The sequence below is a fragment of the Entelurus aequoreus genome, linkage group LG08, assembly GCF_033978785.1.
Source record: "Entelurus aequoreus isolate RoL-2023_Sb linkage group LG08, RoL_Eaeq_v1.1, whole genome shotgun sequence".
Lineage (NCBI taxonomy): Eukaryota > Metazoa > Chordata > Actinopteri > Syngnathiformes > Syngnathidae > Entelurus > Entelurus aequoreus.
The window spans coordinates 30,302,452-30,327,063 of NC_084738.1; the positions used below are offsets into that span (position 1 = coordinate 30,302,452).

Below are 24,612 nucleotides of genomic sequence, written 5' to 3' on the forward strand. Positions count from 1 at the left end.
TTAGCCTGTCGTACGTGTTTACTAGGCCTGTTGCGAGTTAGCTCCCTAAGATTAGCTTCAATGTCAGGTGCTCTGGCCCCGGGGATACACTTTATTGTGGCTGGTTTGCTAAGCTTTATGTTTCGGGTGATGGAGTCCCCTATAACTAAGGTGTGGTGCCCGGTAGACTGGGGTGTAGGACTAGCTAAAGAGCTAAATCTATTATGCGTCTCAACCGGTACACCGTAGCTTGTAGGCCGCTTAGGACTGCTACAAGCTGGGCTAGTTAGCTCGCTACAGCTAACGCTAGCAGATGTGTCCGCAACATCTAAAGTTACGACATTACTCTGCTCTAACTGGCGGACACGGCCCTCTAGCAGAGCCAACCTCTCCGTGAGTATGGTGCAAGACGCGCAGGAAGCCATTACTCACAGTGTTTTCTGTCACCGAGTGAAGTTCCTGCTGTCCTCAGGGAAGTGGTCGCGGTCTGTAGGAGTAGCTTCTTACTGACCGGCGCTGCCTTTCTCCGCGCTAGCTTAGCAGCTAGCTAGCTGAGGAAAGGGTGGTGGGACAGAGATCGGGTGATTTGCAAGTTAAATAGTACCACTAAAAATGTTTGAGAGTGATAAAGAAAGCTGTAGAACAATTAAAAGCACACAGATAGAGCGCTACTTAGCTTTTTCGCAACAGCGAACAGACGGCGAGCAGTCACGCATTGTCCTGTTGGAACACCCAACTGTGCCCAAGACCCAACCTCCGGGCTGATGATTTTAGGTTGTCCTGAAGAATTTGGAGGTAATCCTCCTTTTTCATTGTCCCATTTACTCTCTGTAAAGCACCAGTTCCATTGGCAGCAAAACAGGCCCAGAGCATAATACTACCACCACCATGCTTGACGGTAGGGGGTGTTCCTGGGATTAAAGGCCTCACCTTTTCTCCTCCAAACATATTGCTGTGTATTGTGGCTAAACAGCTCAATTTTTGTTTCATCTGACATCACATGGACAAAGATAACACATTCTGGAGGAAAGTTCTGTGGTCAGTGACATGACAATTATGTGTTTAATTTTAAAACACTTGATTTTGCAGCATAACATGCCTGATAGGTTCCAAAGTTGAATGACAAGAGTTTTATTATATACCGAACAAAAATATAAACGCAACATTTGTTTGTTTGTTTGCAACATTGTTTTTGCTCCCATCTAAAACTTTTACTATATAAACAAAATATGTATTCCTCTCAAATATTGTTAAAAAATCTGTTTTAGTAAGCACTTCTTCTTTGTCAAAATAATCCATCGCACCTCACAGGTGTGGCATATCAGGATGTTGATTAAACAGCATGATTATTGCACAGGTGTGCCTTAGGCTGCCTACACTAAAAGGCCACTCTGAAATGTGCACTTTTGCTTTGTTGGGGTCTGGACAAAAAATAATTCAGTATCTGGTGTGACCACCATTTGCCTCACACAGTGCAACACATCTCCTTCGCATAGAGTTGATCAGGTTGTTGATCGTGGCCTCTGGAATGTTGGTCTACTCCTCTACAATGGCTGTGGTTGTCCATAACATACGCCTGCCCATACCATAACCCCACCCCCACTAGGGGCCACGCCATTCACAGCGTTGACATCAGCAAAACGTTCTCTCACACGACGCCACACACGCTGTCTGCCATCTGCCCTGAACAGTGAAAACTGGGATTCATCCGTGGAGAACACCTCTACATGTGCCAAATGCCATCGAATGTGAGCCTTTGCCCACTCAAGTCGGTTACGACGACGAACTGCAGCCAGGTCGAGAACCCGATGAGGACGATGATCATGTAGATGAGCTTCCCTGAGACGGTTTCTTACAGTTTGTGCAGAAATTATTTGGTTAGACTTTCTCAAAGTATTGAGAAAGTCAAACACAAATACAAAAATAGACGGAATAGAAATTGAAAGAGTAAATGAAACCACATGTCTAGGTATAATGATTGATGATAAATTGAACTGGAAATCTCATGTAAAAAATATACAACATAAAGTAGCAAGAAACACGTCAATAATGAATAAAGCAAAACATGTTCTAGACCAAAAATCACTTCATATTCTCTACTGCTCGCTAGTGTTACCATATCTGAGTTATTGTGTAGAAATATGGGGAAATAACTACAAAAGTACACTTCATTCATTAACGGTGTTACAAAAAAGATCAGTTAGAATACATAATGTTGAATATAGAGAACATACAAATCCTTTATTTATTGAATCTAAAATACTGAAATTCCATGACATAGTGAATTTGCAAACAGCTAAAATTATACACAAAGCAAACTATAACCTGCTACCCAAGAATATACAACAATTCTTCTCAAAAAAAGAGGAGAAATATAATCTTAAGAGAAAAATTTAATTTAAAACATTTGTATGCACGTACAACACTTAAGACCTTCAGTATATCAGTATGTGGAATTAAATTATGGAATGGATTAAGCAAAGCAATCAAACAATGTACTAATATGATCCACTTCAAGAAACTCTTTAAATTTAAAGTGTTACAAAGTACAAAGAAGAAGAACCATAATAAACATTCTGAATTTATTTCATCCATCCATTCTTTCATTCTCAAAATAATCTTACTTATCTCATATGAAATATGACTTACTTCACCAATTATTATTTATTTATTTTTATTGTGATTACTTATGGAGTATATCGTGAATAAATTGAGAACAGGAAGTGAACAAAAGTTTTAGAAACTGTTATGTAAAAGAAAAGGGGTAGGATTAAATAAGCTCTGCTTCTTCCTACTCCTTTTCGAACATGTTGAAAAGAGAAAATGTAAATTGTGATGTATCATGTTGTATGCTTGCATGTTTGAATGAAACTCAAACTCAACTCAACTCAACTCAATTATTTGGTTATGCACACCAATTGTTGCAGCAGCTGTTCGGGTGGCTGGTCTCAGACGATCAAGGAGTTGGAAATGCTGGATGTGGAGGTCCTGGGCTTGTTAAAAGTTAAAGTTAAAGTACCATTGATTGTCACACACACACTAGGTATGGTGAGATTATCCTCTGACCCATCACCCTCACCCATTGGGAGGTGAGGGGAGCAGCAGCAGTGGCTGAGCACGGGAATCATTTTTGGTGATTTAACCCCCAATTCCAACCCTTGATGCTGAGTGCCAAGCAGGGAGGTAATGGGTCCCAGTTTTATTGTCTTTGGTATAACTCGGCCGAGGTTTGAATTCACGACCTACCGATCTCAGGGCGGGCACACTAACCACTCGGCCACTGAGCAGGTGTGTGTTTACACGTTGTATGCGGTTGTGAGGCCAGTTACATGTACTGCCAAATTCTCTGAAACGCTTTTGGAGACGGCTTGCTTTAGAGAAATTAAAATTCAATTCACGGACAACAGCTCTGGTGGACATTCCTGCAATCAGTATGCCAACAGCACACTCCCTCAAAACTTGCGACATATGTGGTATTGTGCTGTGTGAAAAAAACTGCATTTTATTGTGGGCAGCCTAAGGCACACCTGTGCAATAATCATGCTGTTTAATCAGCATCTTGATATGCCACACCTGGGAGTTTGGATGGATTATTTTGGCAAAGAAGAAAATTCCGCCCGAATGCAGCTGAGATAGGCTCCAGCACCCCCCGCGACCCCAAAAGGCACAAGCGGTAGGAAATGGATGGATAGATGGAAATGCTCACTAACACAGATTGACAGATTTGTAAACAATATTTGAGAGGAATAGGTATTTTTTGTACATAGTAAGTTTTAGATCTTTGAGTTCAACTGATGAAAAATTGGAGCAAAAACAAAAGTGTTGCATTTATATATTTGTTCAGTATACCATACAAATATGATTCATTTCATGATTTTTTTTTTTATAGATGAATTAAGATGAATTACACTTTTGAATTTGGATTAATCACAAACAAAAATTACTTGGTAAAATAAATCAAATTAATTGTGTTTGTATAAATGATACATATTTAACATTTTTATTTAGTTAGAATGTCATACAAACACATTTTAAAAATGTTTTGCCCGAATGCACATCATTTATTTGCTAAAACCTGGGAACAGATTTATCTAAAGTCCTGTAGTGAAATTAGCCAGCAAGAACACTAGTTTGAGGCTCCTCACTCAGTTTTGCACTGACCTACGCATTGACCTGATCACGGACTATATAACAACCCAAGCTGCCTCTCATGTAACTATCCTCTGTTAATGAAAAGGAGCATGTGCACTCAAAATACATTTTGCATGATTAAACTGAATCTATACATGATTATTGCAATACGTGTTTTGTGATGAATCATTTTAATTACTTAATGTGTTACATTTGACAGCCCTAAAAATACTTTATTTCCATATAAATGCTGAAAATAGTTGCCTGAAAAAACGGAGGCCGTGTGTATGCTTATATTGAATGGATGAAAAAAAAACTAGTGTTTCATTTTTAATAGTTCACAATTTACTTACTCGTGAATCAATGAACTTAAACTGCATAAATGTACTTCTAAAACAACAATGTGTGATTGTTGAGCTAATAAGCAAAATACTATAACACAAGTATTGGAGTATGGAGCCTATCCTGGGTAGAAAATGGATGGACTATAACACTACTTTAATACACAATAATACTGTAACTCCTAAATGTAAATGTTAGGGGTGCACAAACAATCAATTCACATTCGAAATCCAGATTCTTATTAATTCAGTTTCAAAATCGATTCATAATTTTTTTAAATTGATTTTTAAAAAATAATAAAATAAAATAAAAATTAAAATTAAATATGTTTTTAGGCCATCTACATGCAACCAGAATGAGCATTTTTCTAACCAGTTTTGAAAAAGTTAATTATAATAATCGCACCAAATAATACATTGTGAGAATCCGTTTGATTCAGGAATTTCGTTGAATCAAAAATCAATTCTGAAACAAATCGTCACCTGAGAAATCGGAATCGAATTTAATAGTTAGGTGCCCAAAGATTGTATCTGAAACCATTGCAATCCTAGTTCAGTTTCTGAGTAATAGTGTTTAAAAACAATCCAAATCAAATGAATCTAAACACACTTTTGTTTAAATACAAAACATTTAATCACCAAAGTAGTAAAAAGATTCTCCTTATACAAACTCCGTTTCCATATGAGTTGGGAAATTGTGTTAGATGTAAATATAAATGGAATACAATGATTTGCAAACCATTTTCAACCCATATTCAGTTGAATATGCTACAAAGACAACTAATTTGATTTTTTTTTTTGAAAATAATCATTAACTTTAGAATTTGATGCCAGCAACACGTGACAAAGAAGTTGGGAAAGGTGGAAATAAATACTAATAAAGTTGAGGAATGCTCATCAAACACTTATTTGGAACATCCCACAGGTGAACAGGCAAATTGGGAACAGGTGGGTGCCATGATTGGGTATAAAAGTAAATTCCATGAAATGCTCAGTCATTCACAAACAAGGATGGGGCGAGGGTCACCACTTTGTCAACAAATCCGTGAGCAAATTGTTGAACAGTTTAAGAAAAACCTCTCTCAACCAGCTATTGCAAGGAATTTAGGGATTTCACCATCTACGGTCCGTAATACCATCAAAGGGTTCAGAGAATCTGGAGAAATCACTGCACGTAAGCAGCTAAGCCTGTGACCTTCGATCCCTCAGGCTGTACTGCATCAACAAGCGACATCGGTGTGTAAAGGATATCACCACATGGGCTCAGGAACACTTAAGAAACCCACTGTCAGTAACTACAGTTGGTCGCTACATCTGTAAGTGCAAGTTAAAACTCTCTATGCTAGGCAAAAAACGTTTATCAACAACACCCAGAAATGCCGTCGGCTTCGCTGGGCCTGAGCTAATCTAAGATGGACTGATACAAAGTGGAAAAGTGTTCTGTGGTCTGACAGTCCACATTTCAAATTGTTTTTGGAAACTATGGACGTCGTGTCCTCCGGACCAAAGAGGAAAATAACCATCCGGATTGTTATAGGCGCAAAGTTGAAAAGCAAGCATCTGTGATGGTATGGGGGTGTATTAGTGCCCAAGACATGGGTAACTTACACATCTGTGAAGGCGCCATTAATGCTGAAAGGTACATACAGGTTTTGGAGCAACATATGTTGCCATCCAAGCAACGTTACTATGGACGCCCCTGCTTATTTCAGCAAGACAATGCCAAGCCACATGTTACATCAACGTGGCTTCATAATAAAAGAGTGCGGGTACTACACTGGCCTGCATGTAGTCCAGACCTGTCTCCCATTGAAAATGTGTGGCGCATTATGAAGCCTAAAATACCACAACGGAGACCCCCGGACTCAATTGAATATGGGTTGAAAAGGATTTGCAAATCATTGCATTCCGTTTATATTTACATCCAACACAATTTCCCAACTCATATGGAAACGGGGTTTGTACATCAGACATTTAAAATGCATGGTTTTGATACTGGAAACCTTTTTTTGTCCGCTAATGTAATTAAGTCTTCAAGATTTAGTGCTGTTTTTGCATCACAATGTTTTACACACAAAGCTGGTGTTCCTCCGACCCTTATATTACATGGGTGCCCTGCCCACATCACCTACCATCCCCTAGACCAGGGGTCCCCAAACTTTTTGACTCGGGGGTCGCATTGTATTATTTGCCTGAGTGGCTAGGAGACCCCGAGAGTAAAAAGCGAAAATAGATTAGAAAGGACAAATTTTAAAAAAAAACTTGAGACTCCCCGCGGGCCAGATTTTGAACGCTGGCGGGCCGTAGTTTGGGGACCACTGATCTAAACTTTACCGCTGCCGGGTATTTTTTTCTATACTTTTATTGTCATATTTTCAGAGTGTGTTGTTCCATTTTTGGCCAAAGTAAGACAAAGAAAACAATTTAAAGTAGTCTTTATTTTCTAGTTTTAATGCCATGATTTTAATAGTCCGGTGTTGTGCCTGAAAACGCACCCCTGCCATAGAATGCACCCCCTGACGCGGGAGTGCGCTTACGTCACTCGCTTACGTCACTCGTCTCGAAAAGTATATCTAAACTCGGCTGTAATAACCGAAGTGGCTGAAATCGCCTCTTTTAAATCGCCTCTTTTGGCATAAAAAAGTACATAAAGTGAAATAATCCAAGTTTTCTTTACTTTTGGATGGATTAAAAATTGTGAGCCTTTAATAATAATAATAATGGATTAGATTTATATTGCGCTTTTTCTATTGTTAGATACTCAAAGCGCTCACAGAGAAGTGGGAACCCATCATTCATTCACACCTGGTGGTGGTAAGCTACATTTGTAGCCACAGCTGCCCTGGGGTAGACTGACGGAAGCGAGGCTGCCAGTTTGCGCCTACGGCCCCTCCGACCACCACCTACCATTCATTCATCATTCATTTCACCGGAGTGAGCGGCACCGGGGGCAAAGGGTGAAGTGTCCTGCCCAAGGACACAACGGCAGCGATTTTTTTTGGATGGTAAGAGGCGGGGAGCGAACCTGCAACCCTCAGGTTTCTGGCACGGTTGCTCTACCCACTACGCCACGCCGTCCCTTTAATGATTTTGCCGTCATTCAAGTGGCTGAAATCGCCTCTTTCGGCATAAAAAAGTACATAAAGTGAAATAATCCACGTATTCTTTACTTGTGGATGGATTAAAAATTGTGAGCCTTTAATGATTTCCCCGTCATTAGATCAGATAAGGCCAAAACAATAACGAATTAATATTGGAATATTTGCTGTCCCGAAAATGTAGTATTAATTGTCTACCTTGACAGCTTACTGTAAAGAATATATACACCAAAGTAAACCTCTATATGTACTTTTTTAGAGACATCAAGGAGAACGAATGTTTGCTGCTTCATTCGACGTGTTGTCGTGATCCAATACTCGTATTTTTAAAAATATGACATTTTCTTTAACTTTAAGAAGCTCATGGGTGGATGGATGAATAAATAAATGAATGCATCTGATATCTACCATTGATTTGGTTTTAAGAAGTTTCAAATTGAACATTCACAAATAACGTTAAGTACCCAAAGTACCAGAGGTGGAGTTATGATGGGGTGCATTTTCCACAGCTGCCGTAGAATGCACCCCCCCCCCCCCCCCCCCCCCCCCCCCCCCATCTATCTCTGGCTAGGAAGGTCATAAAGACATGACACTCACCCTGGTTACTCATCATAGCCCCCTCTGTGTACAGTGAAAACCATGTGATGATCGGACCACCAGAGGTGGAGTTAGGGTGGGGGTGCATTTTCAGGCAGGACGTTCAGGCCTGCTGCCTGAGAATGCACCCCCTATCTATCTCTGGCTAGGAAGGTCATAGAGACTTGGCACTCACCCTGGTGACTCATCATAGCCCCCTCAGTGCACAGTGAAAACCATGTGATGATTGGACTACCAGAAGTGGAGTTATGATGGGGGTGCATTTTCCACAGCTGCCGTAGAATGCACCCCCCATCTATCTCTGGCTAGGAAGGTCATAGAGACATGACCCCCACCCTGGTGACTCATCATAGCCCCCTCAGTGCACAGTGAAAACCATGTGAAATTTGGACCACCAGAGGTGGAGTTATGGTGGGGGTGCATTTTCAGGCAGGACGTTCAGGCCAGCTGCCTGAGATTGCACCCCCTATCTATCTCTGGCTAGGAAGGTCATAGAGACTTGGCACTCACCCTGGTGACTCATCATAGCCCCCTCAGTGTACAGTGAAAACCATGTGAAAATTGGACCACCAGAAGTGGAGTTAGGGTGGGGGTGCATTTTCAGGCAGGACGTTCAGGCCTGCTGCCTGAGAATGCACCCCCTATCTATCTCTGGCTAGGAAGGTCATAGAGACTTGGCACTCACCCTGGTGACTCATCATAGCCCCCTCAGTGCACAGTGAAAACCATGTGAAAATTGGACTACCAGAAGTGGAGTTAGGGTGGGGGTGCATTTTCAGGCAGGACGTTCAGGCCTGCTGCCTGAGAATGCACCCCCTATCTATCTCTGGCTAGGAAGGTCATAGAGACTTGGCACTCACCCTGGTGACTCATCATAGCCCCCTCAGTGCACAGTGAAAACCATGTGAAAATTGGACTACCAGAAGTGGAGTTAGGGTGGAGGTGCATTTTCAGGCAGCACGTTCAGGCCTGCTGCCTGAGAATGCACCCCCTATCTATCTTTGGCTAGGAAGGTCATAGAGACTTGGCACTCACCCTGGTGACTCATCATAGCCCCCTCAGTGTACAGTGAAAACCATGGGATGATCGGACTACCAGAAGTGGAGTTATGATGGGGGTGCATTTTCCACAGCTGCCGTAGAATGCACCCCCCATCTATCTCTAGCTAGGAAGGTCATAGAGACATGACACTCACCCTGGTGACTCATCATAGCCCCCTCAGTGCACAGTGAAAACCATGTGAAATTTGGACCACCAGTGGTGGAGTTATGGTGGGGGTGCATTTTCAGGCAGGACGTTCAGGCCAGCTGCCTGAGAATGCACCCCCTATCTATCTCTGGCTAGGAAGGTCATAGAGACTTGGCACTCACCCTGGTGACTCATCATAGCCCCCTCAGTGAACAGTGAAAACCATGTGAAAATTGGTGGGAGTGCATTTTCAGGCAGGACGTTCAGGCCTTTCTGCCTGAGAATGCACCCCCTATCTATCTCTGGCTAGGAAGGTCATAGAGACTTGGCACTCACCCTGGTGACTCATCATAGCCCCCTCAGTGCACAGTGAAAACCATGTGAAAATTGGACTACCAGAAGTGGAGTTAGGGTGGGGGTGCATTTTCAGGCAGGACGTTCAGGCCTGCTGCCTGAGAATGCACCCCCTATCTATCTCTGGCTAGGAAGGTCATAGAGACTTGAAACTCACCCTGGTGACGCATCATAGCCCCCTCTGTGTACAGTGAAAACCATGTGATGATCGGACCACCAGAAGTGGAGTTAGGGTGGGGTGGCATTTTCCGGCAGACGTTGTTTACACCTGCCATAGAATGCACCCCCCATCTATCTCTGGCTAGGAAGGTCATAAAGACATGACACTCACCCTGGTGACTCATCATAGCCCCAATTTGAGACTGGATATTGCCACTGTCCTCCTTCAAGAAACAGGTGGATTTTATTTTTAGCAGATCATTATTAATTACTTCATGTTTGAGCTGTTTTAAACACATGCCCTTCAGTTGAAATGACAAGGGAGGGAGTAAATCATTATAGAGGAACGTACAGCACTGTATCCAAATGCTTAGTTCAAACCTGAAATGGCCCATAACCTTGGTACAAGACACTATATTGTATCAATTTATAAATGCTGGATATTCTGGAATTATTTAAGTAACATTAATAGTGCATGTGTGAAAGGGGTCCTCTGGGTCCTACTGTCTCACTTTCTTTTAACCCTCTATGTCAGGGGTCCCCAAACTTTTTGACTCGGGGGCCACATTGGGTTAAAAAAATTAGGCCGGGAGCCAGGCTGTGTATATATATATATATATATATATATATATATATATATATATATATATATATATATATATATATATATATATATATATATGTATATATATACAGTGTTACTAAAACGGCCTTCTTTCATCTCCGTAATATCGCTAAAATTCGTTCCATCTTGTCCACTAGCGACGCTGAGATCATTATTCATGCGTTCGTTACGTCTCGTCTCGATTACTGTAACGTATTATTTTCGGGTCTCCCTATGTCTAGCATTAAAAGATTACAGTTGGTACAAAATGCGGCTGCAAGGCTTTTGACAAAAACAAGGAAGTTTGATCATATTACGCCTATACTGGCTCACCTGCACTGGCTTCCTGTGCACTTATGATGCGACTTTAAGGTTTTACTACTTACGTATAAAATACTACACGGTTTAGCTCCAGCCTATCTCGCCGATTGTATTGTACCATATGTCCCGACAAGAAATCTGCGTTCAAAGAACTCCGGCTTATTAGTGATTCCCAGAGCCAAAAAAAAGTATGCGGGCTATAGAGCGTTTTCTATTCGGGCTCCAGTACTCTGGAATGCCCTCCCGGTAACAGTTAGAGATGCTACCTCAGTAGAAGCATTTAAAGGCCTACTGAAATGATTTTTTTTTTATTTAAACGGGAATAGCAGATCCATTCTATGTGTCATACTTGATCATTTCGCGATATTGCCATATTTTTGCTGAAAGGATTTAATAGAGAAAATCGACGATAAAGTTCGCAACTTTTGCTCGCTGATAAAAAAAAAGCCTTGCCTGTACCGGAAGTAGCGTGACGTCACAGGAGCTAGTATTCCTCACAATTCCCCATTGTTTACAATGGAGCGAGAGAGATTCGGACCGAGAAAGTGATGATTGCCCCATTAATTTGAGCGAGGATGAAAGATTCGTAGATGAGGAACGTTACAGTGAAGGACTTGAGAGACAGTGATGGACGTATCTTTTTTCCCTCTGACCGTAACTTAGGTACAAGCTGGCTCATTGGATTCCACACTCTCCTTTTTTTTATTGTGGATCACGGATTTGTATTTTAAACCACCTCGGATACTATATCCTCTTGAAAATGAGAGTCGAGAACGCAAAATGGACATTCAGTGCCTTTTATCTCCACGACAATACATCGGCGAAATGCTTTAGCTACGAGCTAACGTGATAGCATCGTGCTTTAACTGCATATAGAAACAAAAAAATAAAGGATAGAAGGAAGGATAGATAGAAAATCAACAATACTATTAAACCGTGGACATGTAAATACACGGTTAATGCTTTCCAGGCTGGCGAAGGTTAACAATGCTGTGCTAACGACGCCATTGAAGCTAACTTAGCAACGGGACCTCACAGAGCTATGCTAAAAACATTAGCTCTCCACCTACGCCAGCCCTCATCTACTCATCAACACCTGTGCTCACCTGCGTTCCAGCGATCGGCAGAAGGACGAAGGACTTCACCCGATGCGTTTGGCGGCCCGGAGACGTAGGAAGTCAAGGTGAGGTCGGCGGCTAGCGCGGCTAGCGCGGCTAGCGCGGCTAGCGCGGCTAGCGCTCCAACAAAGTCCTCCTGGTTGTGTTGCTGTAGTCCGCTGCTTATACACCAATCCCACCTACAACTGTCTTCTTTGCAGCCTTCATTGTTCATTAAACAAATTGCAAAAGATGTCCAAAATACTGTGGAATTATGAAATGAAAACAGAGCTTTTTGTATAGGATTCTACGGGTACCATAACTTCCGTTACTCTGACTTCGTCACGCGCATACGTCATCATACCGCGACGTTTCAGCCGGATATTTCCCGGGAAGTTTTAAAAGTCACTTTATAAGTTAACCCGGCCGTATTGGCATGTGTTGCAATGTTAAGATTTCATCATTGATATATAAACTATCAGACTGCGTGGTCGGTAGTAGTAGGTTTCAGTAGGCCTTTAAGTCCCATCTTAAAACTCATTTGTATAATATAGCCTTTAAATAGACCCCCCTTTTTTAGACCAGTTGATCTGCGGTTTCTTTTCTTCTCTCCTCTTCTCCCCTGTCCCTTGCGAGGGGGAGTTGCATAGGTCCGGTGGCCATGGATGAAGTGCTGGCTGTCCAGAGTCGGGACCCCGGGTGGACCACTAGCCTGTGCATCGGTTGGGGACATCTCTGCGCTGCTGACCCGTCTGCGCTCGAGATGGTTTCCTGCTGGCCCCGCTGTGGACTGACTCTCGCTGCTGTGTTGGACCCACTCGACATCCATTGCTTTCGGTCTCCCCTAGAGGGGGGGGGGGGGGGGGGGGGGCGGCGGTCCTCTCCAAGGTTTCTCATAGTCATTCACCGACGTCCCACTGGGGTGAGTTTTTCCTTGCCCGTATGTGGGCTCTGTACCGAGGATGTCGTTGTGGCTTGTACAGCCCTTTGAGACACTTGTGATTTAGGACTATATAAATAAACATTGATTGATTGATTGAGATATATATATATATATATATATATATATATATATATATATATATATATATATATATATATATATATATATATATGTACATATATATGTACAGGTATATATACATTGTCTTTATAATCTTGTTTTGTCATTGATGTTAACATTGTCACGTTATCGATGGGAAAATTCATTTTTAGACAATATGATTTGCCTGAGCGGCTAGGAGACATCAAGAGTAACAAGCGGTAGGAAATGGATTAGAAAGGAAAGATTTAAAAAAAATAAAATAAAAAAATAAAAAATAAAAACTTTTTGTTTAACTTGGGACTTCCTGTGGGCCGGATTTTGGATGCTGGGGGGCCGGATCCGGCCCGCGGGCTGTAGTTTGGGGACCCCTGCTCTAGGTAATACAAGACCGTCTTGATTTTAAGCATTTGAAAATTGGTTGACTGCTTAACATCTTGCTTTACTTTAACACATTTAAAAACAGATTCTAACATGTAAATATTTCTCGGTAAATGATGATGTATTTCAAATGAGGTTTGCCACTAACATTTTTAAACCATAAAAAATATTGATGGCACAGATTAAATCAAATAATCAGGACAGCCTAATACAATTACATATTACTGGAGTTTATTTTAATTTCAGCAAGATATTTGAAGAAATTTGTGAGTGAATATTGATACATACTCTTTGTTGGAACAGATGATCTCAGCAATGTCTGTAACAGCTGTGGGATGGAGGAGAGCGATAACCCTCAATGGGTATGTTTTCACTGTGCAATACAGTCAGGCTGTGAAATAGCAGGGCGTAGATAACATAATTATTGTAGTATATAGAGCTGTAACAGTGATAATGATGAATTATTTAAATCTGGACTTTATATACAGTACATTTAATGGCCCAACTTATCTGCCTGTGACATCTGTGACAGGTGGTTTCACCACGAGTGTGTCCTGAGGCCAGATGTGGATGGGGATTACCTGTGCCCTGCATGTTCATGATGAGGGATGGGGGGGGGGGGTTGGAAGTATTAAACTATATTTATGTTATGACCTTCTGCCCAATATCTAATAATATTTATGTTTATAGATGTATAGTTGCTTCTGAGAAGTTACATTTTATTACAAAAAAGTGTTCTATTTTGATTCTCTTTGGGTTTACTTTATTTGACGTTTGACTTTGAATATTGTATATATAAATTATTTAACTATGTGTGGATTTTGTTATTTGTTTGCATTAAAAGAAATTGCATTATACCTTGTTTGATAAGAAATTATATTTCTTCTCCTCTGACCTGAAGACTGGGGACACTGTACATACCAAGAAAAACATAGGGGGTGCATTCTCAGGCAACTGGCCTGAATGTCCTGCCTGAAAATGCACCCCCACCCTAACTCCACTTCTGGTGGTCCAATTTTCACATGGTTTTCACTGTACACAGAGGGGGCTATGATGAGTCACCAGGGTGAGTATCATGTCTTTATGACCTTCCTAGCCAGAGATAGATGGGGGGTGCATTCTATGGCAGGTGTAAACAACGTCTGCCGGAAAATGCACCCCAACCCTAACTCCACTTCTGGTGGTCCGATCATCACATGGTTTTCACTGTACACAGAGGGGGCTATGATGAGTCACCAGGGTGAGTGTCATGTCTTTATGACCTTCCTAGTTCCTAGCCAGAGATAGATAGGGGGTGCGTTCTCAGGCAGCAGGACTGAACGTCCTGCCTGAAAATGCACCCCCACCCTAACTCCACCTCTGGTGGTCCGATCATCACATGGTTTTCACTGTACACAGAGGGGGCTATGATGAGTAACCAGGGTGAGTGTCATGTCTTTATGACCTTCCTAGTTCCTAGCCAGAGATAGATAGGGGGTGCGTTCTCAGGCAGCAGGACTGAACGTCCTGCCTGAAAATGCACCCCCACCCTAACTCCACCTCTGGTGGTCCGATCATCACATGGTTTTCACTGTACACAGAGGGGGCTATGATGAGTAACCAGGGTGAGTGTCATGTCTTTATGACCTTCCTAGTTCCTAGCCAGAGATAGATAGGGGGTGCGTTCTCAGGCAGCAGGACTGAACGTCCTGCCTGAAAATGCACCCCCACCCTAACTCCACCTCTGGTGGTCCGATCATCACATGGTTTTCACTGTACACAGAGGGGGCTATGATGAGTAACCAGGGTGAGTGTCATGTCTTTATGACCTTCCTAGTTCCTAGCCAGAGATAGATAGGGGGTGCGTTCTCAGGCAGCAGGACTGAACGTCCTGCCTGAAAATGCACCCCCACCCTAACTCCACCTCTGGTGGTCCGATCATCACATGGTTTTCACTGTACACAGAGGGGGCTATGATGAGTAACCAGGGTGAGTGTCATGTCTTTATGACCTTCCTAGTTCCTAGCCAGAGATAGATAGGGGGTGCGTTCTCAGGCAGCAGGACTGAACGTCCTGCCTGAAAATGCACCCCCACCCTAACTCCACCTCTGGTGGTCCGATCATCACATGGTTTTCACTGTACACAGAGGGGGCTATGATGAGTAACCAGGGTGAGTGTCATGTCTTTATGACCTTCCTAGCCAGCGATAGATGGGGGGTGCATTCTACAGCAGCTGTGGAAAATGCACCCCCATCATAACTCCACCTCTGGTACTTCGGGTACTTAACGTTATTTGTGAATGTTCAATTTGAAACTTCTTAAAACCAAATCAATGGTAGATATCAGATGCATTCATTTATTTATTCATCCATCCATCCACCCATGAGCTTCTTAAAGTTAAAGAAAATGTCATATTTTTTAAAATACGAGTATTGGATCACGACAACACGTCGAATGAAGCAGCAAACATTCGTTCTCCTTGATGTCTCTAAAAAAGTACATATAGAGGTTTACTTTGGTGTATATATTCTTTACAGTAAGCTGTCAAGGTAGACAATTAATACTACATTTTCGGGACAGCAAATATTCCAATATTAATTGGTTATTGTTTTGGCCTTATCTGATCTAATGACGGGGAAATCATTAAAGGCTCACAATTTTTAATCCATCCACAAGTAAAGAATACGTGGATTATTTCACTTTATGTACTTTTTTATGTCGAAAGAGGCGATTTCAGCCACTTGAATGACGGCAAAATCATTAAAGGCTCACAATTTTTAATCCATCCAAAAGTAAAGAAAACTTGGATTATTTCACTTTATGTACTTTTTTATGCCGAAAGAGGCGATTTCAGCCACTTCGGTGATTACAGCCGAGTTTAGATATACTTTTCGAGACGAGTGACGTAAGCGAGTGACGTAAGCGAGTGACGTAAGCGCGCTCCCGCGTCAGGGGGTGCATTCTATGGCAGGAGTGCGTTTTCAGGCACAACACCGGCCGGCGTGTGCACAGATTTCCCTCCATGCGGCCCCTGAGCTAATATGACTCGGACACCCCTGATGTACAGTATTACAGTATATGTAAACGCTGCAGAAAAAAAAAAAGGGCACCAAAAAATAGAGTAGATCCAGCAGAAAATAGACATTATAAACAAAGAGAGGTAGCTAACACAGAAGCAGTCGGACAAATACAAAAAACAATTTCAGACTTCCTGCAGGCCGTAGTTTGGGGACCCCTGCCCTAGATGGTCAAGCTCTACATATATAAATATATATATATATATATATATATATATATATATATATATATATATATATATATATATATATATATATATATATTTAGTAGATGCAGGCCTGTTTGCGGTTTGAAATCCGCTTCCTTGCATATTAGTTTTCTCTGCTTTATTTTTATATGTTAACTTAAATAGAAAGTGGCTTGATGGCGCTATCTACAGGAAACAAAAGGGTGTTGCAGCTATAAATCTAACACAAGGCGCTGTCTCACAAGTCAATACACTCAACATTTTTCAGCTGGGCAATACTTTTGACAAGATGGGATGTTGTGGAACTGCACGTTTTCTTAGTACTGTACAATACCAGTGTTTCCCACACATCCATTTATTTGTGGCGGCCCGCCACGAAAGAATTACGTCCGCCACAAATAAATAAATAAATAAAATTAAAAAAATAAATTTAAAAAAAAAATAAAATAAAAAAAAGTTTTTCTTTTGTCCTGTGTAGCTTCTCAGGCAAATCATATAGTTGATGTAGATGCCCATATCGGCTGTTCAAATTTACTTTACAAAAGAGAAGTGTATGATACTTCTCTTCTTGTTGCCTTATTTGTATTTGACTTTATTAAATGTATTTATATTATCATTTGGTGAAGCCGGGCCGGAGCAGAGGGGGATAGAAAGAGAGACAAAAGAAGACAGAGGGGGAAATTGTGGGGACGAGAGGGGGATTAGACAGAGAGACAAAAACAACAACAGCAAACACAACAACAACAACAACAACAATAGAGCAACATCAGCAAATACGACATGTACAAATATGATGGTAAAAGTAATAGCAAATAAGCAGTTAGCGAAAATAAAACACAATACAAAAATGACAATGAGCATTATTACACTAAAAATGGAGCAATACAAATACCAATAGAAATAGCGCTATTGATAATGAACAATACCAATACTTTACCTTTATTATCAACAATACAGTTGTTCAAATTTAACAATACATATACCTGTACGTAATGATAAATTGAGATACGAAAGAATGCAGAAAAATGGAGGGGAAGAAAGAGAAGCAACCTACATTAACCTTGTAGATTGTTATAGTTACAATAGGTTAAGCTTTGTCAGTGAGCTCTTTGTTCAGTGGATCAGATGTTTGATGAAGCTCTGTGTCTATCTACCACCACTACTGTTTTCTGTTTATTTGTTACTGACTATGGCAGGACACCTCTGCCTCTGTTTCACTTTATGTTGCTGGTAAATAATATGGTTGTAGTAGTAGGCTAAAGTTAAATTATTTAGTATGCACTAATTAAAGGGGCAGAGCTTTAAGAGACATTTTAGCTTTTATATTTTATAAGATATATTTTTTGTAAGAACCACAATTAATAAATATATTTCAGTGAGTAATTTATTGTTCAAATCTGTATATAAATATGTACATAAAGTGTTGTAATTATATTGTAAAATGGATGGATGGATGGATGGATGGATGGACGTTTAAAACAAAACTGTTATTGTTAATTAGTAAGTATACATTTTTTGAGCCTTTTTAGAGAAAATCATATCATTGTAGTAAATTATGCAAATTACTCGATGATGTAATGGTGACCACGCCCATGGTCACGCCCATGGTCACGCCCATGACCACGCCCCCACCGTCACAGGTATGTTGGCAGTTTATGGGAAACACTGAATACGGTATACTGTATGTCTGTAACTGTTTCCTAATTTCCATCCATCCATCCATTTTCAACCGCTTGTCCCTTTTGAGGTCGCGGGGGGTGCTGGAGCCTATCTCAGCTGCATTCGGGCGGAAGGCTGTGTACACCCTGGACAAGTCGCCACCTTATCACAGGGCCAACACAGATGGACAGACAACATTCACACTCACATTCACACACTAGGGCCAATTTAGTGTTGCCAATCAACCTATCCCCAGGTGCATGTCTTTGGAGGTGGGAGGAAGCCGGAGTACCCGGAGGGTATACAGTCATGGGGAGAACATGCAAACTCCACACAGAAAGATCACGAGCCTGGGATTGAACCAGGACTACTCAGGACCTTCGTATTGTGAGGCACATACACTAAACCCTGCTCTACCGTGCTGCCCGGTTTCCTAATTTGTCAAACATAATTTAAAATGTTTCATAATTGTGAGAGGCATCTTAAATGCTTTGAAAAAAGGGCACTTTAAGGCTTTTTACGGGTGCGTCCATTATTCCCGTTTTTACAACAAAAGCCATTTCAGAATAGATTTAAATGACAAATCTATGCTCTTCACACACCGTGCACCACAGGAGAAACCATCACATTAATTATTTAACAGGCGAGTGTGCCATGGTTTTTGACTTTCTGGAATTTGTTGGACTCTTTCAATTCATTTATTTGATAAACTATGATGGTTATCATGTATAACTGACATAGAGCGAGTGCACAATAGTTATTCTATGGTGTTAGTGTCAGTGACACTCGCCCCACCATTACCCTCCAACTATCCACTGCACCAAAGCTTATAGGGGAAACACCATTAGCAGCACATCAGGGTTTACAATCTTGATTTGTTTGGCTAGAAGGAGCATCAACCATATCTTTGAATCCCAGTTTTTCCATTGGTTCCTTTGCCATGAGCTGACTGGAAGAGTAGGGAAGAAAATGAACGGCGTTAACTGAAGCGAACATGAAGTAAAATCATGAAGTGCTCTTTAAAGTCAGCCAACTTACTGGTCCATGCGACATTCCAAGTAGGATTTGGACTGCAGTCGACATTTGGAATTGTCAAAGTTGTTGTCTCGCAAACATTTCATGAAGGTCTCCTTGAAGGCTTTGCACTCTCCTAAAATGACAATAATAATAATTGATCTAACTGGTGGGCAATCCCCCGCGGGCCACATTGGGCCAGATGGTCCCTTTTAATCCGGCCCGCCAAATATTAAAACAGAATTGAGAATCTGTTTTGAGAAATGCCACAGCAAAACTGATACTAGACTTCAAGGCACTGGCAAAAAAGGGTGATCAACAACACAGCTTCCACTAAAACAGAATGTAAGCGTTAACCCTTTAATAACATTGTTATGTTTCTTTGATATGATATTGTTGAAAATAGATGTAATATGATTAAAATAGCCCTTGTTTGAGAAGCCTACTCTTAGTTCCAACAGATATGATATGCTTGAAATGCTCGCCCAGCCTGTCTGTCAAATTTCAAAAGCCAATGTGGCCCCTGATCCAAAATGTTTGCCCACACCCGATCTAACAAGTATATGGGGCATTCTAGCAAATTAAAGCAAAGTGCTGTCCCTTTACCAAGAAAGGGTTTAATAAAACACATAAGTATTCCAACATGCATTTTTACTCACTTTATATTATAATTTGTTTAAACCCAGGGCATTAATTGAGATAGTGATAAGAAATTAATATAAAATCATATTTTATAGGGTAGTTTTGATTGGGAAGTAGCTGTCACCAAACTGGGACAGAGTAACATAATATTATATATTCATATCTGAAGGCAGTAGTGTCAAATTTGGGGAGCGGACAAACATTCCCAAATATTCAGAAAATACAAAATAAAAGTTAACTGTTCTTTTTACAGAAATGTAAACAATCGTTTGTGCAAAAATAGAGTCAACAGTGTAAAATAAATAAACAAAGGCACATATTGGCTCTCATTCAAATCCATACTTTCTACGATTGTATTTACAACAATATATAAATATACCAATATTAAGAACACAGCACAAATAGGCCACAGATATTTGTGAAAATAAACAATTGAAAAATGACAAAATATTGATTTTATCACGCTGCTATTTATACCACGCTAAGTATCCACAGTTTCGTACGTAAGTAATTGTATGTGTGTTGATTGGCTAAACTTAGAGTGTAAACTGAACCAAGTTGTTCATTTGCACATTTAAACGAAAAATTAAATGTTTAACAGCAGCATTAATACTCTGAAAGCAACATTAAACGTTGTTAAACGACCTTTAGAGTTTCTAATGGCGAGCATAAAAAAACAAGGTAGGGACTAAAGCAGTCTCCTGTCAACGTCTTATTATTATTAAATACCAACGCTTTATCCCGAGTGAGTCATTCAACTCACCAAAGTGATCTAACGGGAAAGATCCTTTGTCAGGTGCTCGAGGTTTGAAGGTCTTCGACCCGAAATTCATTCCAGTCGCGTTGTTTATTTACTAGAAGGTGAAGCGAGGAACGGTCGCGGTTATATGACGCGACACTCCTTGTCGCGTAAATGTGACGTAATGCTCTTGCTTTTCCAGGCCTATGTTCCAGGCGGTCAGCAAGCAGTTTGGCAATACCCGACCTGTTTTTTGTGCCTTTAAAAAAGAATTAGAACTCTACGTTAAAACACTCTCTACCTCTAACAACCAAAAAGCTGTGAAAATGATGATGCTGTGTTCCAAATTTAAGTTATTTAAATGATAAATAATAAATGGGTTATACTTGTATAGCGCTTTTTTACTGAAATTGAGTGAGCCTATGACTTTGCACTTTATTTGTTATATATATATACACTACCGTTCAAAAGTTTGGGGTCACATTGAAATGTCCTTATTTTTGAAGGAAAAGCACTGTACTTTTCAATGAAGATAACTTTAACCTAGTCTTAACTTTAAAGAAATACACTCTATACCAGGGGTCACCAACGCGGTGCCCGCGGGCACCAGGTCGCCCGTAAGGACCAGATGAGTCGCCCGCGGGCCTGTTCTAAAAAATAAATTAAAAAATTAAAAAAATTTAAAAAAATTTTTTTTTTTTTTTTTTAAAATTAAATCTACATAGAAAAAACACAAGATACACTTTCAATCAGTGCATCAACCCAAACAACCTCCCCCATGCACACTCATCCACACCCACTCACACAAAAGGGTTATTTATTTCTGCTACCAATATTCTGGTTCCCACAACATAGACAACACATCTGCAAGGGACACAGTCCCTGAAGCACACATGATTGTATAGGCTGCTGGTCCACTAACATTTTCATTAATTACTATTTTTTATGTAATTATTTTTATATTGTTTTACTTTCTTTTTTATCCAAGAAAATGTTTTTTATTTATTTATCTTATTTTATTTTATATTTTTTTAAAAAGGGCCTTATCTTCAACAGACCAGGTTGTCAATTAAATTAGATTTGTTTAAAGGGTTTTTAAAACCAGGCCCAGTCCAGATAATGTCCAAGTCGGACTCAGCAACACACACCTTCATTCATGTACACAGAAAAAAATTAGGGAACACAACAGATTGCATATAATTTATAAACAAAATTACATTTTCAAAATAAGCATTTATGTACAGTCCAGATTATGTCCAGGTCACTCAAATTAGGGAACACAACAACAGATATCATATAATCTATAAACATAATTATACTTTCAAAATAAGCCTTTCAGGACTTCTCATCTTTTTTTTAATGTTTTTTTGGCATCATTATCGTTTTCAACCATGTAACTTTCTAAAGTTAGAAAATACTGAATAAATGTTTTAAAGAAAGTAATACTAAGTGAATATGTGTTTTTGGCCTTAAAAATAAACCTTTTACCGAGTACTATAATTAAATTGACTAAATCATGATTGTCAATGAACTCTCCTAAAATAACAGAAACCACATTAAGCTTCATAAACAAACCAATCCTTAAACACATTTTTTCAACTTCCACCCAAAACAAAGACACAATATGACAATACCAAAACAAATGCAGGGCGGATTCAGGCTCCTGACAACAAAATCGGCAATCATCTGACTCTGTCATATTCCATAATTTTAACATTTTCCCTGTGGGTAAGAAGTTATAAATAATTTTAATTTGAAAATAACGATTTTGCACATCGATAGTAGTTTTATAGATTAGTTTGAATATGGCATCCCATGGCAAAGGGCGGTCAAAAAAGTCCTCCCATTTTCCATATGTGTTGTATGAGGCAGCCTTCAAAGATTTCTTTATTAAATAAAAATTATATATTTTTCTATTTATTTTAGTTCCTTTTTGCCAACTAGAATTTCTTATTAGAGGTTTACAAACTAATAATTTAGTAGTTCCATAATTAATAATTTGTTTCCCTCTTTTCCCAATTACTCCAGTTAGTTGATAAAATGAAAAGCTTGAGCAAGCATCACCATACATAGTTCTAAATTCATCATACTTCATAATTTTACCATTCTCATTGATAATATCATTGACAAAAATGATTCCTCTTTCAAACATATTTTTCCAACAGAAAGGCGTTCCATCTATTACAATATTAGAGTTCATCCATATTATCTGCTGCAAAATATCGTCTCTTTTTTCTGGCACATCAAATTGAAAACACCACTATGAGTGGATTGTTTCCTTTATGAACCCCGCCATGTTTCCCAGCAGACTCTCTACATAAGAAAAATGGGAGGGGATCACTTGTAAAAAAGGATACAATTTCTTTTGATACAGTACATGTTTTTTGTGAAACAGGACATTTGTGTACCACTCAATGTTTAAATGCATCTTTGGAACAATTGATGCTTTTAAAAACAGACCCATAGCTTCAAGGTTGAGAAGTTTCAGGCCCCCATATTCATACTCATTGTACAAAACCTTTCTTTTAATCTTTTCTGGTTTGCCGTTCCAGACAAAATCGATGACCCTCCGCTCATAAATCTTAAAAAAGTTTTGTGATAGAGCTGGTAATGACAAAAACAAATAAATAAATTAAGGAATAATTAACGAGTTGGCAATAGACATTTTACCATACAAGGTTAGGGATTTCCATTTCCATAATTGCATAATTTTGTCCAGCTTTCTTAGTCTATTATCATAATTTACTGAGCCTAGATCTTCCAGATTTTCTGGGACAACAACACCAAGTATGTTAACTGGTCCATCTGTCCACAAAACAGGCACTTTGCATTCCATTCGAAAGGACGTTCCCTTTAGATTTACGATCCTTAACATTTTACATTTATCATAATTAAGCTTAAGGCCAGATTGCTGTGAAAATATGTCCAAAAGATTAAGAAGGTTCTGCAAACAATGAGGAAAAATCTTATCTTTGTGAATCAGCCTTTTCTGACATGAACTTCATCAAGAACAAACACAGAACACGCCTCACTGATGCACATCTGCAAGACTCACTCAGAGTTGCAGTGTCAAGTTACACACCAGAGTACAACACACTAGTTAACAGCATGCAATGCCAGGCTTCCCACTAACTGACAAAGAAACAGATAACAGATTTGGTGTCCAGTTCAAAGTGTGACATGATTTAAAAATTTGAGAGTTTACTTTTGTATTTTACATGAGTTATTATTTGTACAAACATGGTGCAAAGTAATTCATGATTTGTTAAAAAATGTTAGTGGCTAGCTAGTTAAAATGGGATATTGTGATTTCACAAGACTGTCTTAGAAGTGATCATTTGAAAATGTTCAATTTGAAAAATGTGCACTTGGAGAAAATATAAAAATAAAGTGTTGCATATTGATATTTATCTGTTTCTATATATATTTATTGTGAGAAATCATTAAGATGATCAGTGTTTCCACAAATATAAATATCATTAATTATTAATAATAACAGAGTTAAAGGTAAATTGAGCAAATTGGCTATTTCTGGCAATTTATTTAAGTGTGTATCAAACTGGTAGCCCTTCGCATTAATCAGTACCCAAGAAGTAGCTCTTGGTTTCAAAAAGGTTGGTGACCCCTGCTCTATACATTGCTAATGTGGTAAATGACTATTCTAGCTGCAAATGTCTGGTTTTTGGTGCAATATCTACATAGGTGTATAGAGGCCCATTTCCAGCAACTATCACTCCAGTGTTCTAATGGTACAATGTGTTTGCTCATTGGCTCAGAAGGCTAATTGATGATTAGAAAACCCTTGTGCAATCATGTTCACACATATGAAAACAGTTTAGCTCGTTGCAGAAGCTACAAAACTGACCTTCCTTTGAGCAGATTGAGTTTCTGGAGCATCACATTTGTGGGGTCAATTAAACGCTCAAAATGGCCAGAAAAAGAGAACTTTCATCTGAAACTCGACAGTCTATTCTTGTTCTTAGAAATGAAGGCTATTCCACAAAATTGTTTGGTTGACCCC

The 24,612-nt window shown here is 39.8% G+C and overlaps 1 protein-coding gene across 1 annotated transcript; it reads right to left on the minus strand.

Moving 5' to 3' along the window:
- Positions 1-17,019: 17,019 nt before the first annotated feature.
- On the minus strand, positions 17,020-20,744 carry LOC133655058 (cytochrome c oxidase assembly protein COX19). The gene is made up of 3 exons (XM_062054962.1): positions 20,616-20,744; positions 19,235-19,346; positions 17,020-19,145 (listed from the first exon to the last, which is right to left on the minus strand). Exons 1-3 carry the CDS (start codon positions 20,683-20,685, stop codon positions 19,052-19,054), a joined length of 276 nt encoding a protein of 91 aa, XP_061910946.1. The 5' UTR covers positions 20,686-20,744; the 3' UTR covers positions 17,020-19,051.
- Between the last annotated feature and the right edge of the window lie 3,868 nt (positions 20,745-24,612).

Bases quoted from the DNA above. Each gene is read 5' to 3' on its own strand.
- LOC133655058 (XM_062054962.1), bottom strand. From the start codon at position 20,685: ATGAATTTCGGGTCGAAGACCTTCAAACCTCGAGCACCTGACAAAGGA. The intron at 19,347-20,615 runs GTGAGTTGAATG...TTGTCATTTTAG, and splicing joins TTTCCCGTTAGATCACTTTG to GAGAGTGCAAAGCCTTCAAG. The intron at 19,146-19,234 runs GTAAGTTGGCTG...CTACTCTTCCAG, and splicing joins TTGGAATGTCGCATGGACCA to TCAGCTCATGGCAAAGGAAC.